Source organism: Trichomycterus rosablanca, chromosome 14 (assembly GCF_030014385.1).
Source record: "Trichomycterus rosablanca isolate fTriRos1 chromosome 14, fTriRos1.hap1, whole genome shotgun sequence".
NCBI classification, from domain to species: domain Eukaryota; kingdom Metazoa; phylum Chordata; class Actinopteri; order Siluriformes; family Trichomycteridae; genus Trichomycterus; species Trichomycterus rosablanca.
The window spans coordinates 30,551,573-30,567,082 of record NC_086001.1 but is presented as its reverse complement, the minus strand read 5'-3'; the positions used below and the strand labels follow the sequence as shown (position 1 = coordinate 30,567,082).

The following is a 15,510-nucleotide window of genomic DNA, read 5'->3' as shown; positions in this document are numbered from 1 at the left end:
TAAGTCACCGGAGACCGGCTGTCCAAAGTGGAAGAACGTCCTTTTGGTTTCAGTAGATGTTAAATGAAGATACTCGCCCAACGTGGGGCTCGAAGCCACGACCTTGAGATTAAGAGTCTCATGCTCTACCGACTGAGCTAGCCGGGCTTAAGCAGTATGTCAGAACAGACAGCTCATCAGTCAGACCATCAGAGAGATGTAGGTTTAATAGTGTTATTTTAAATAAACAAAAATAAATGAAATAAAACAATTTTACTTTCAAAGAATGTGCACAGTGAAATACACTGAAAACCTCAAAAGGTCGTCCTAACATGAGTGTGTTTCAGTGCTGTTTAATACAAATAAATAAAATATATAAGCACTGCAGGACGGATCAGCTGCATTCATCTTCCCCTCTATCAGGACTGCCACCACCATGCTTCACATTAGGTGCAGCATTAGCCGGGTGCCTGGTCTCCACCAGACATAATGTGTTTCTCGTGGTCCGAGAGACCTCTAGGTGCATTTTAGCACCTAGTTCAAATGGTTGATCTTCTGGAAGGTTCTCACGTCTCCACAAGGATACGCCGGAGGTTCCTGCTCACCTCCCGGCCAGGCCAGACTTCTTCCATTTATGGATGTTGGTGGTCTGTACCCTTGCCCAGATCTATGCCTCTAAGGTCTGCAGACGATTCCTTTGACCCCATGGCCACTGTGGACTGTGGGACCTCGTATAAGCAGGTGTCTGCAATCCCCAATCGTATCCAATCAAACCAATTGACCACAGGTGGCCTCCAGTTAAATTGGAGATGCATCTCAAGCGGTATCATACCCGTCTTTTGGGTGTCCTATCAAAGTCTGTGCACACAGACGCCTAAAAACATGCTAATAACACACAGACAACGGTACAGTTCACGTCTTTATTGAACAATTTATTTATTTAATAAACAAAGAAGCTGCTGGTAACTGTAAGAAGAATCTCCTCATCTTCCGGATCGAGATGCTCGTTGACCTGCGGACTACCGTTACGCTATCGTGACGTCCTGGAGGTCCGGTGAGGTCCTGTGAGGTCCTGTGAATAGAGACTTAAACCTTGCATAGATATCAAACCTTCATCATCTCCTACTCACCCAGAAAGACCTCCCAGAGCTCTCGAACCTTCTTATTCCTGGAAAAAAGCTCAAATCTTAAAAGGTTTGATTGTTTTTACCGTTAGCAGAAGCCTTCAGAAACCTGTATGGTTAAAAGTCTGGACCTATTTTTTGGGTTACTCATGGAACCACACGTCAGTGTTCATTTTGACAGCAAATTTTGATTTAGTTTTAGTCATAGTCTTTTGACTAAAATGTAATTTAGTTTCAGTCATAATTTAGTCATCTGAATTGTTTTAGTTTTAGTCTAGTTTTAGTTTCAGTCGACTAAAATAGGGCTGGGCGATTTTGCCAAATAAAAAAATCTCTATTATTTTAAAATGATAACCGATTGTTGATTACGATTTAGTTTTTTTTTTGTTCTTGTATAATGCAATTGAAACAAGACTCAAATTTTTTTTTTTTTGCATTGTAATTTAAAAGACTGCAGAAGTGCAAAAATAGTAACAGCACCACCTATAATTATCCTTTCAAGGGACTCAAACTTATAACAAAAACAATATCACAATAATTAACAATAATTAAAACAAAATAGAAATCTTAATTATCTATATCCTTTATAAGAATATCTCACAAACAACTCTTATTTTAAATAATGTGCAGCAGAGCCTCCTTACATTAGGAAAAGAACTACAAAAAGTTCTTTACAGGTTTCTTAAAAGGAACACGAGCCTGTACTGTACTGTTTCCACCACTGAGTGAGTCTGTATCAGTAGCTACACTGGGGGGGCATCAAGTAATCACTCAGCTCAGCTTTGATTTTGTCCTCTTGTTATTGGGGGTGGATGGAGGGGGCACGGTCTGCTTCTAACTATATGGACTACAATTCCCATGCTCCCCCGGACTGTCACGTGACTCTCATGTCCCGGTCAGCCAATCCTGATCGCGCTCACCGTCTCCGGAGTTTTGATTCAGTTCAGAGGTGTTTGATTCAGTGAATCTTAATTAAACTCTTCTGTTTGTGTCTTGTTTTGCCGATCGTGTTTGCGCTCCTTATTTCTGAATCTAACCGTTACCGTGTATAGTCCTTGTTGTCCTCCGTTTACTGTTTAGTTTATCCGCTGGTTTTGCACTCTACATGATTTTGTACACTGTTTTCACCCTTTTGATATTAAACTTTCCCTGATTTATGTTCTGTGAGTGTCTGGTCAGTTTCTGCCTCGTGACATGTTGGTATTTTAATTAAAATATAAAGTATGTAAACAATCGCAATTGTCACATTTCTAACATCGGGTGTAAACGTTCATGCGAATTAACCGAATTAATCGTGAAAATCTGCCAGCCCTAGACTAAAATATATATAAAGGGTGTAAAATGTAAATGCTTTTTAATCAGTTCACTTCAATTATTTAAGTAATTATGCACACTTACACAAAATGAAACATTTTTAACCAGTTATGGAATATTATTAATGTTAGAATGTGCAATACACACAAAAACAGATGTAACTTATTTCAAACAACATCTTTATTTACCTGACCTTGCTTATTGAGCATAACAATAACAAAATATTAATGACCAGTAGGCCTGCTCTGCCTGAAAAATATATGCATTGTTCATAACAAATTGCATATTACATTCTTTATAAAACTGGGTACCGTAAAAGCAGCAGTGCCATTATGTTGCCATTATACTGCCAGCAGTGCCAGATGTGGTTTCAGATTTGTTGTGTTTTTACCCGAGATCGTCGCCCCAGATGGTGTACACATCGTCTTGTTTTTCACGACGTGAAATGAGAAACGTGAAATGTGTCCATATATATCGTCTCTGCACTTTCTCCCTGTTGACATTGTGGAGTTAACCTAGTTCCATGAGTAACGACAGTTCATAGGCTAGTCTGGTCTTCCCGGGTTTAGATCAAATTTGTGCGAGTGTGGTCTTACAGCGGTACTGCAAAAGAAATTAGTACTGATAGGATGGCTACCCGGCTTGTCCCGCCTCTCCACATACGCTAAAGTAGTTATGATTGGATCTCTCCCTAACTCTCCAAAACTAAATCAGTTCTGATTGGATGTCGTCCCTGCCAAACATTTTTGTCTCGTTTTTATTTGTTGACGAAAATGTCAATTACACAAAATGAGTCTGAGACCATGATTTATGGTGGGCTGGCTGGTACATGTATGAATTATCTACCCTTGTGTTAAAACTTATTCCACATGCTTATAGTTGTAGCAACTAGTGAAAATGCTTCTATCTTGCATTTCTGCAAAGTAAAAAGGATTTCCATTCTTCATGATTCAGCTTTTACTGATTTATAATGAAGAACAGCGTATTAGATCCAGAAAAAATGCATTTCCTCTAGTAATACTGTTTAAAGCTTACAACAGACATGTTTATATTTGTTTTAAAGCTACGGTCAGTCAGTAGCCAGTTTTTTAAATGACTGAAAAATTTGCCATTGACCCCTTTGGGTACAAAACAAAAATGTTCAAATTTTTCTGGTAAATAGGGTTAGTAGTTCTACAACACTAGCTTTAGTTACAACAGTGTTTAGGTGTAATAAGTCAAATGAGATGGTTTTTTTAATCTGCATCCTTTATTTTTTTTTTATTTAGCAACATACAGAGATGTATAACAAGAAAAAGTTCTGAATGATACTAAAGTAAAGTGGCAAAAGGGAACATGAAACATTTTAAACTCATCAGTTTTGGTCTACTGTAATGTTTTTATAAAGCTATAAAACTACTTCCACTGACCAAAGTACACAGATCTCACACTTCTCAGAGACAATGTTTGAAGCCCAGGTTAATAAGACCTGCTAGTTAGAGAAGGCTCACTTGTTAGTTAGTTTAAGTCTAAAACTGGGTGTGGCCCGTACGGGGATCGAATCGAATACATACATGTATATATGAATACTATTTGAAAACTACTATATATGACACTATTTGAAAACTGGCGCACAAACTATTGTTTGACCATGCTGGCTAGCAAGAGACAGAATCATAGATTAGTTGGGGGTGGGTTGAATAGTGTGTTATCTGCAAGCATATGCATGACAAAAGAGGACTGATAGTGCTCTAATGGTTATGTAGAAGGAGGGGGTATGTCCTGAGGATCTCAGATTTTCAGTCAAGCTAGTGTTAAGAAGGTAAATAATCATGGAATGTCATGAAAGATGTTGGTTGTTCCCAGTCAGCTGTGTCTAAAATATGGACTGAGTACAAACTAAATGGGAAGGTTGTAAAAGGGAAGCATACTGGTAGACCAAGGAAGGCATCAAAGCGTCAAAATGAGAATGAGAAACAGGTGGGCGGAAAGTGGACTCAATGTCTGTGACCGAACTGTAAGAAATCACCTAAAAGAAATGGGCTTTACATAAAGAAAAGCCAAACAAAAGCCATCATTAACACCTAAACAGAAAAGAACAAGGTTAAAGTGGGCTAAAGAAAAGCAATCATGGACTGTGGGTGACTGGATGAAAGTGATCTTCAGTGATGAATCGTGAATCTGCATTGGGCGAGGTGATGATGCTGGAACTTTTGTTTGGTGTCTGTCCAATGAAATGTATGAAGATAACTGCATGTAAAGTTCCACAGTGGTTGATGATATGGGCCTGCATGTCAGGTAAATGCACAGGGGAGATGGCAGTGTTCAATAAATGCCAAAGTCCATATTGAAATTTTGGACACTTTTCAGTTAAAAGGATGTTTGGTGATAATGATAATGCATCTTGCCATAGGACAAAGGACGTGAAAACTTTCCTTCAAGAAAACATATAATGTCAATGGCACGGCCTGCAAATAGTCCGGATCTCAATCCAGTTGAACATCTCTGGTGGAAATTGAAGAAGATGGTCAATGACAAGGCTCAAACCTGCAAAGCTGATCTTGCAACAGCAATAAGAGACAGTTGGAGGCAGATTGATGAAGAATACTGTTTGTCATTAGTTAACTCCATGCTTCAGAGAGTTCAAACCGTTATGAAAGCCAGAGGTGGTGCAACAAAGTACTAATGGAGTCATTACAGAGACGCACTTATAATTTAATGGGACTCCTGCACCTTTAAGCAGCGACTGCTGACGTCATAGTCACTGCAAATAACTTTGACCTTGGCTAGAAGCCATGTCACTTTTACGGCAAAAAGAACGCGGGGTAGCGTAGTCAGTAATGTAAATAATAATAATAAATACAAATAATTATCTTGCAATATAATACAGAAGCATCGTAGTGACAGTAGTGACGTTTATATTCTCAGTTGTTTGTAAATGTTTAGCGATTATATTACAGTGTTTAAGTTACAAATTTACCGTAATTCCATAATTAAATACGTTTGTTATCGCTACTATAGCAATTAGTATCTTTACACACAATGCTAACTCGTTAGCACTATTTTACGTTTGGTTACATCTCATATTGTACCAGATGTAACACTGTAACTACAGCTATATGCATGTACTGTATTAAGTTTTTTATTGTTTTTATTATGTAGTTTTACTCCATTCTGATACACACAGTGTATCATACAGCTAGAAAGCAAATAAAACCGACATAACTGTGTTCTGGAGGGAGTTGTCTGTCTAGTCTGTCTTAAAATACACTGTAAAATCCTACATAAACTGCATCTCCCAAAATGCATGCTGATTTTGTGACCCACAAAGTGACCCCATCCCGCCAGTAGATGATGTTTAAACATAATCCCAACATGTACAAGAAGAGAAAATTAAGCAGAATAAAAAAATTTAATGAAAGTGAATACAAGTTTGTGCTTTAGGAAGAGAAACCGGTGCATCTCTTGTGTTATGAGGCCATGTCTGTGGTAGAGGAGGACAATATAAATGTAGATAGACATTATAAATATACTGTATAAATTTGACAATTTGACACCAAACACAGAATTCAGCCTCCAAGAAAAACAGCAGACTGCACTCACAGCAGGATAAATTACAATTGACCCTTTCAGGGCCACCATAATGCTGATGTGGCCCTTGGTGAAAATAAGTTTGACACCCCTGCACTATAAGGTGGGATAATTAAACGTAAATGTGAGTATTTCTTTTAACAAGGGAGCCTATAGATAAACACAAAGAACAAAGACTCATGATGATAGAACAATGCAACACAGCCCTCCATTCACACCTTCTCATGTACATTCTGGTTGAGGACGGTTCATTATTTGCTAAGTGGAAATCATCTAAAGACTAGAATTTTGGAGTGTAGATCTAGAAGTGTTAAAGTAAGAGGCTATTCATTTATGAAAACTTAGCATTTATAATATAAAGAATTCTTGCAAACACCATAAAGACCAGGGTAAAATTCTTTCACTTGAAAGTAAAAGTTGTTCTGTGTTTATTAAAGTAGATTAAACTTGAATAAAGAACAAAAACAGATTCAGATCTGAGGTTGGTACATTACACCACATTACATTTGATGATTAATAATCATATTCATACCATCATGTACATTCGAAAACAGTTCTAGTGGATATTAGTAGAAAAAGAAAGTACACATAGCTTTTTCTGTACATGTAGTAGTGGAAAATCATTTTATTTTCTCCTCTGAATGCGCTGGTGTTTTTCAAGACGACTTCAGTCACAAAATCATAACTTCTGTGTGACCGTACTGGTGTCTATTAAAAATGCTGCTTCCAGTAAAACTTCATCTGCACTATAAGCAGCAATATAGGTCATCCTCTTATGTGAATGCGCTGGTGTGGTGTACCTAAAGGATATTCCTTTCACTAAAGTTCTTTTCAGACAGGGAACAGTGATGCGAACTCTCTCCTGTGTGAATGCGCTGGTGTTGTTGGAGAACACAATGTGCAATAAAATACTTCCCACACTCTTAACAGTGATGTAGTTTTTCTATGTGAATATGCTGATGCCGTTTGAGCAGTGATACGGTTTCTCTCCTGTGTGAATACGCTGGTGTTTTTGGAGGTTAACCTGTTGAGCAAAACTCTTTCCACACTCTGAGCAGTGATACGGTTTCTCTCCTGTGTGAACACGCTGGTGTACTTTTAGGGCACTACTTTGAGTAAAATTCTTTCCACACTCAGTGCAGTTATGCGGTTTCTCTCCTGTGTGAATACGCTGGTGGTTTTGAAGGGTACTATGTTCAGCAAAACTCTTTCTACACTCTGAGCAGTAATATGATTTCTCTCCTGTGTGAATACGCTGGTGTTTTTGAAGGTTACCCTGTTGAGCAAAACTTTTTCCACACTCTGAGCAGTGATACGGTTTCTCTCCTGTGTGAATACGCTGGTGTTTTTGAAGGTTACCCTGTTGAGCAAAACTCTTTCCACAATCTGAGCAGTGATATGGCTTCTCTCCTGTGTGAATGCGCTGGTGTTTTTGGAGCGTATTCTGTTGAGAAAAACTGCTTCCACACTCTAAGCAGTGATATGGCTTCTCTCCTGTATGAATGCGCTGGTGTTTTTGAAGGGTACCCTGTTGAGCAAAACTCTTCCCACACTCTGAGCAGTGATATGGCTTCTCTCCTGTGTGAATGCGCTGGTGTCGTTGGAGATGACTCTGCGTAGTAAAACTCTTCCCACACTCTGAGCAGTGATATGGCTTCTCTCCTGTGTGAATACGCTGGTGTTGTTGGAGATTACTCTGCGTAGTAAAACTCTTCACACACTCTGAGCAGTGATGAAAGTTCTTCATGTTTATGCTTTGATAAGACTGTAGAAACTGTTTCCTTGGAAAGCAACAGAAACTAAGAAACAAGTCGATTAATTAGAATTACTTTTACTACATTAATACCACAATAATATTAAACTCTTCACCTAGTAATAAAAACATTAAATTCACTTCACGTCTAAGTGAGAATCTGAATTCAAAGAACATCAGGATAAAATACTTATAAATACTGCAGATATTAATAATTAAATAACTATAAATAACTTGATATAAATAAAGATATAAGAGATCTGACTTTCTCAACATCAGTCCTGCACCAAGCAAATCTAATCCAGTTCATGACAGGACTAATAATTAGCTCACAAGTGTAAATCTTTGGTGTGCTGGGAGTAAAAAAGGCTTCATAAATCACCACAATTATGAGCATAAAGCTATTTTAAACAGTCTGAATATATTAACCTGATAATATTAAATAACATCATAAAATAAAAACAACAACAAATGCAACATAAATGTAAAAGAAACAAACAAGAAAACCCTTTACCTTCCTGTTAGAATCCTGGCAGCCACTTTAACAAAGCTGGTGTCTCCAGCAGGTCGTTTCTAATGAAGAACGTGCAGAAGATCCTTCTTACCAAGTGACTCAGCTACAGGTCTAGAGTTTAGTCCTTAAATAGAGCTGAGGACAAAGACCCAAGACCAGTTCAAAACTCTGCATTGGTCAATCATCAGACAACCATTCACACCTTCTTGTGTGAAGTACTAGCTCATTATCTATGGAACGTGTGCAAATGAAGTAGATGGAGACACAAAGCATGATGGGTGAAGTCAAACTACACCTATTTATCTCAGCAGAGAAGTTATTTACATTTAATCCTAAACACAAACAAGGAATTGAAAGGCTATTCTGTAAAGTGAAATGACATGAACTTAGATAAAGCTTTTATGATAAGAATGTAAGTCATGTAAAATGCTGTATGTAAATTTGTGTGAATTAGTTTCTACTGTATATGAGGAACAATAAGAAAACTAGAAGAGGAAACACCCACCTATAGATTTATCTGTATTTATGGTGTAGAAATATTTACTCTGCACTTGTGTGTCTGTGAACTGTTTGATTTACTACTGCGGTCAAGCCTCCACTTCAAAATGCTCAGTCAAATCAGCTCCCACATTGTTTGTGAAGATGTGTGTATACTAAACATTACGGTAAAAGCGTCTGGCGGAACTATTTAGGATAGAATTTCAGGCTTTAAAATAAAAGGTTTGGTAATAACTGGACATTATGATTTTACTTTAAATTTAAAGTCAAATAAAACTTAATCTCTTATTGTTACTAAAAGGAATTCTCTTGTTTTCACAGAACAATTCCACTTCATAATGATAGTACACAACATGTAGGTTACAAATACATTCTAGAAATGTGACAATATAAAAGGCCTTTATTTTAAAGTTTAAGGGTACGAAAAAAAATAGGGTTTAAATCAGTGGTGGGCAATTAAATTTTCCAAGGGGCTACATAAGAAACTGGGACTGTTGTGGAGGGCCGGACCAATAAGGTGAACTTAATTCTAATATCTTTATCCAAAGTGATTTACAATACAGTTACAGTATACAGTCTGAGCAATTGAGGGTTATGGGTCTTGCTCAAGGGTCCAACAGCAGCAACCTGGCTGTGGTGGGGCTTGAACCAGCAACCTTCTAATTACTAGTCCACTAACCACTAGGCTACGACTGCTCACTCTTTATGAGAAGCAGTAGATTGTACAGTTCTTATAAGCTGTTAATGTTTAGATGTTACAATCAGAAAATTAGAAGTAGGCAGAGTAAAAATGTTCTTATATTTCTGTTTAGTATCGTAACAGCGATTTAGAGCCTAAATTCTGATCCTTAACCAGCATTACACCTGACTTCAGTTAATAAATACTTCAGAAGTTCATGTCTTGTTAAAAACTCCTTCTGTTCACATTATGGTGAAGCTGGAAACACTCACACACACGTAAATCAAAACTTACGGTAATTTAAAGATATAGCGCTCCCATCAAAATCAATCCTGTTGTAATGCATGTTTGATGTACGTTTATTTACATCTAATTTTTAATTGCCACAAACCTCATGCGGGCCGGTTGGGGATGTCTCGCGGGCCGGATGTAAAATGACGATTATAAAATGACTAATAGTTTAATGATAAAATATTACTAGCTGTAATACCAATGTAAACAAAATACATCACAAAAAATGAAAAAAATACTGTAAAATGAAAGTATATTATTATTAATAATAAAAGATTCACTAGTAGTACTGATCGATCATTTGCCATTTCACCAATATCTGTGACACCCTGGATTCTGGGCTAGTTTCAGCTTCAGGGTTGATTTTAGACCAGACATTAGGCTGAACCTGGCAACTCTCGCGATTTTCAAATTGGGTTACTTTCAAAATGTGTCACGGCTGTCTAAAAGCTTTCATTACAAACCGTACAAAATGTTTTTAATAAGGATTTGCGCTCACATACCTATGAACAAGTTCTGCTAGTTTTAGCATGTGAAGGACGGGTTTAGACAGACTTTGAGCTGGATATTTGTGCTGGACTTGGCATCCCTGGGTGGAGTTGAATTGTTTGGCGTTGGTTCCAGTCACTGCTGGAGGTGACCAGACCGAGTACAAGTACAGTCTGTGTTCCTGTAGTTATGAACTGCTCTCATTCTCAGCAGTTTAAACAGGATTTGAATGGAAGGTAAAGCTCTTATTTTCAGGTTTTATTTCCTTCCCTTTATTAATCTTTATGTTTCCTCAGTGAGCTCGTATCACTGCTCAGAATGTAGAAAGTGCTTCAGTAAATCCAACAGTTCACATATTTCTACACCATAAATACAGATAAATCTATAGGTGGGTGTTTCCTCTTCTAGTTTTCTTATTGTTCCTCATATACAGTAGAAACTCATATACAGCATTTTACATGACTTACATTTACATTTACATTTTCAGCATTTAGCAGACGCTCTTATCCAGAGCGACTTACAGAAGTGCTTCTATAGTGAACATTTCATTTCTCAAGTTTAGGTAAACAACAGTCAATGAACACAAATCTGCTAAAACCTGTTAAAAGGCTTTTTTTTTTTTTTTTTTTTTTTTTTTTTTTTTTTTTTTTTTTTTATAAATGGAAAAGAATGGAACAAAATGTTAGTAAATAAGTACAGTCAGCCTAAGTGTTTAGTAAAAAGGTGGGTTTTTAATCGTTTTTTAAAGACAACAAGAGACTCAGATGTTCGGACAGACACAGGAAGTTCATTCCACCACTTCGGCGCTAGAACAGAGAACAGCCTTGATGCTTGTCTTCCTTTAGTCCTGGATGGGGGCTCAAGTCGAGCAAGACTAGAGGCTCGACTTAAATTCTTATCATAAAAGCTTTATCTAAGTTCATGTCATTTCACTTTACAGAATAGCCTTTCAATTCCTTGTTTGTGTTTAGGATTAAATGTAAATCACTTCTCTGCTGAGATAAATAGGTGTAGTTTGACTTCACCCATCATGCTTTGTGGCTCCATCTAATTCATTTGCACACGTTCCATAGATAATGAGCTAGTACTTCACACAAGAAGGTGTGAATGGTTGGCTGATGATTGACCAATGCAGAGTTTTGAACTGGTCTTGGGTCTTTGTCCTCAGCTCTATTGAAGGACTAAACTCTAGACTTGTAGCTGAGTCACTTGGTAAGAAGGATCTTCTGCACGTTCTTCATTAGAAACGACCTGCTGGAGACACCAGCTTTGTTAAAGTGGCTGCCAGGATTCTAACAGGAAGGTAAAGGGTTTTCTTGTTTGTTTCTTTTACATTTATGTTGCATTTGTTGTTGTTTTTATTTTATGATGTTATTTAATATTATCAGGTTAAAATATTCAGACTGTTTAAAATAGCTTTATGCTCATAATTGTGGTGATTTATGAAGGCTTTTTTACTCCCAGCAAACCAAAGATTTACACTTGTGAGCTAATTATTAGTCCTGTCATGAACTGGATTAGATTTGCTTGGTGCAAGACTGATGTTGAGAAAGTCAGATCTCTTATATCTTTATTTATATCAAGTTATTTATAGTTATTTAATTATTAATATCTGCAGTATTTATAAGTATTTTATCCTGATGTTCTTTAAATTCAGATTCTCACTTAGACGTGAAGTGAATTTAATGTTTTTATTACTAGGTGAAGAGTTTAATATTATTGTGGTATTAATGTAGTAAAAGTAATTCTAATTAATCGACTTGTTTCTTTGTTTCTGTTGCTTTCCAAGGAAACCGTTTCTACAGTCTTATCAAAGCATAAACATGAAGAACTTTCATCACTGCTCAGAGTGTGCGAAGAGTTTTACTACGCAGAGTAATCTCAAACAACACCAGCGTATTCACACAGGAGAGAAGCCATATCACTGCTCAGAGTGTGGGAAGATTTTTCTATGCAGAGTAATCTCAAACAACACCAGCGCATTCATACAGGAGAGAAGCCATATCACTGCTCAGAGTGTGGGAAGAGTTTTACTACGCAGAGTAATCTCCAACGACACCAGCGCATTCACACAGGAGAGAAGCCATATCACTGCTTAGAGTGTGGAAGCAGTTTTTCTCAACAGAATACACTCCAAAAACACCAGCGCATTCACACAGGAGAAAAGCCATATCGCTGCTCAGAGTGTGGAAGCAGTTTTTCTCAACAGAATACACTCAAAAAACACCAGCGCATTCACACAGGAGAGAAGCCATTTCAGTGTTCAGAGTGTGAAAAGAGTTTTACTCAAAGTAGTGACCTTAAAGTACACCAGCGTGTTCACACAGGAGAGAAACCTTATCACTGCTCAGAGTGTGGGAAGAGTTTTGCTAACAGTAATGCTCTTAAAGTACACCAGCATGTTCACACAGGAGAGAAACCATATTACTGCTCAGAGTGTGGAAAGAGTTTTATTCAAAGTAGTGACCTTAAAGTACACCAGCGTGTTCACACTGGAGAAAAGCCGTATCACTGCTCAGAGTGTGGAAAGAGTTTTGCTCAACAGGTTAACCTTAAAAAACACCAGCGTATTCACACAGGAGAGAAACCATATTACTGCTCAGAGTGTGAAAAGAGTTTTGCTTACAGTGATGCTCTTAAAGTACATCAGCGTATTCACACAGGAGAGAAACCATATTACTGCTCAGAGTGTGGAAAGATTTTTGCTTATGAAAAGAATCTCAAGGTGTTCGCGAGGTGTTGGCCGAAGAAGGGGGGTAACACCGCTGGTAGATAAGTGGCACGGCGCTCTCCAGCAGTTTATGCTGGTCAGCGCCATGCCAGCTACCGGGTGTGATTTAATTGCGGACTTAAACGACTAAATGTAACGGCGCTGTCACCAGCCAGAGTGGCTGGGAAGTGGCCGTTTATAAACAGCGCTCCAGAGGGCTAAACGCGACGCTGTCACCAGCGCTTTGCGCTGGGAGGGGGTTGCGTTCCTCTGGGCGTCCCTAATGGATCTCAAGGTGGCGGCGGCACGGCGGCAGCGGCTCGGCGGCGGCGACCTGTTGGCGACCTAATGGCGGCGACCAGGCGGCGGCGGCACAATGGCGGCGGCACGGCGGCGGCGGCGGCGACCTGGCGGCGGCCCAATAGCGGTGGCCCGGTGGCGGCGGCACGGCGGCGGCAGCACAGTGCGGCGGCACAACCTAGAATTAAAATAAACAAACATAAAAGGGCACCGCAGTGCCAAACAAACTGAAAGAAAGAAAAAAGAAAATGGCCAACAAAAGCAGAAGGTGCGACGGCTGCAGCTCTGCACCTCCTCCTTAAATAAGGGAAGGCACAAGGCACAGCTGCAGCCCGTTCGCCCTAACGAGCTGGCCAGGTATTTAAATGAGCAGCTCGTTTCTGCTCTGTAAGGCCTGTGGTGTCAGGGAGAGATGGCACATACCCCTGACGCCACAGAGCCTAACACTTCAATTATCAAATGTACATGATGGTATGAATATGATCATTAATCATTAAAAGTTATGTGGTGTAATGTACCAACCTCAGATCTGAATCTGTTTTTGTTCTTTATTCAAGTTTAATCTACTTTAATAAACACAGAACAACTTTTACTCTCAAGTGGAAGAATTTTACCCTGGTCTTTATGGTGTTTGCATACATTCTTCATATTATGAATGCTAAGTTTTCATAAATGAATATGTGACAGGTTGTCTCCCTTCCTGCCACCATATGGCACTGTGCCAATTAATGGAGTGCCTGGTTTGAGGGGCGGCATAATGCATCATTAGATAAATAGAGGGGTGGATACACCTGTCGCTCCTCTTCCCTCGTTTCTTTCCGGTGGTGGTGATCTGTTTGGCGTGGCCGTTCCAGGTGCACGATCTTCCCCATTCAGGTAATGCATTCTGCTAGCCTCCCGCTGTTGTGTGTGGAAAACGGGCGTGTTGGTAACGCGATTTCTGCTCATTATAGCGTAATTGGCTGCAGTGGCCATGGGGGAACGCATCGCTCCACCGGAAGCCCTTCTTGGGTGCGCTTGCCTGTCTGCCGGTAAGTTCACTTGTGTTACAAGCTGTGGCACAAGCCTTTGATCCCCGGTCTCTCGTGGGCGTCACTGTAGCGTCGCGACGTGGTATGTATGAGTTTATATTTTTATGAATATTAGTTTATTTGATTATTTTAACTTGGGTACTAAATTATCGTGGTATGCCTTTCTTGTAGAGAACGGCGTAAATCGTTGGTTTGTATTCAGCTTTCCCTGGATTCATGCTGCTGTTTTGGCTCTATTTAATAGTGGGATATGTCAGTCGCTTCATGGTGACTTCAGCTTGTCTGTAATAACACTGGGTTGCTGAATAGCCGTGGTGACGGCTAATGAATGTGTCCGTCCTGAGTAAAAGGAATTAATAATCTACAGGGCATTGCTACGTCTTCAAAATGGCCGATGGGTTTTAATTAAAGGACATTCTACTGGTATTTTAACATGTCTTATGTGTTAAATGTAATTGATTAGTTAATATCTTTATGTAGTTTTTGGTACATTTGTATGTCATTTAATTGTTTCTTTTCACACCAGTCTGGCATAGCTTTTTGTTTGGTATATTGTGATTGTGTTTTTGTGTGTTTGGTTAGGTGCTGTGGCTCAGGCGGCAGTCCAGTCCTTGGTAGTGATTTTTCTTCACATTTCTTTTTTTGCAGGGTGAGTGTAGTGTCACGGTGGTTGATTTAATAGATTCTTGATATCTTTGGTCTGCCCTGGCCGCCTGGTAAGCCCCAGCAATCCTTTCTTCTAATTTATTGGTATTTATGTTGGGTAACTGTGTGTGTGTGTGTGTGTGTAAATTTGATTTCTTTTGTTAACTGTTGTGATGTGTAATAAAGCCTTTGTGGTTAAATTGAAAACCGTCTCTTGCCCCGTGGTATTATTGAACCTGTGAGATCTTGTATGTTAAAAGTTAGAGACTTAGAATTTCCTGTGGATGAGATTACCCCAGGTGGCGTTGTCGCAACAACCTTATATTTGCCATTGCCCTTCCCTTCGCCATTCTGCCACATATATACAAAACAGTTACATGTGCAAAAATATAAAATAGAATAAAATATTAATAAAAACTGCAAAATAATAACAATAAAAATTATACACACACAGAGAGAGAGAGAGAGACACACACACTCAAACTGATCGTTATTACTACCTCATTACTGTACATATTATAATTTTTATTATTATTTTGCACTGTTTTTATTAATATTTTATTCTATTTTATATTTTTGCACATGTAACTGTTCTGTATATATTTGTTCTTTC

At 38.7% G+C, this 15,510-nt stretch overlaps 1 protein-coding gene and 1 non-coding gene across 2 annotated transcripts in view; one reads left to right on the top strand and one right to left on the bottom strand.

Annotated features, from left to right (window-relative positions):
• Positions 1 to 15,510, top strand: part of LOC134326370 (zinc finger protein 850-like) — a gene marked incomplete at both ends in the record, with an annotated part of 45,750 nt that overhangs the window by 20,617 nt on the left and 9,623 nt on the right. Inside the window, one exon of the mRNA XM_063008528.1 lies at positions 12,253 to 12,756. Within this exon, the coding sequence (XP_062864598.1) occupies positions 12,253 to 12,756 (504 nt within the window). The remainder of the gene's footprint in view (positions 1 to 12,252; positions 12,757 to 15,510) is intronic.
• Positions 75 to 147, bottom strand: trnak-cuu (transfer RNA lysine (anticodon CUU)). The gene has a single exon. It is a non-coding gene; the product is annotated as a tRNA-Lys (tRNA).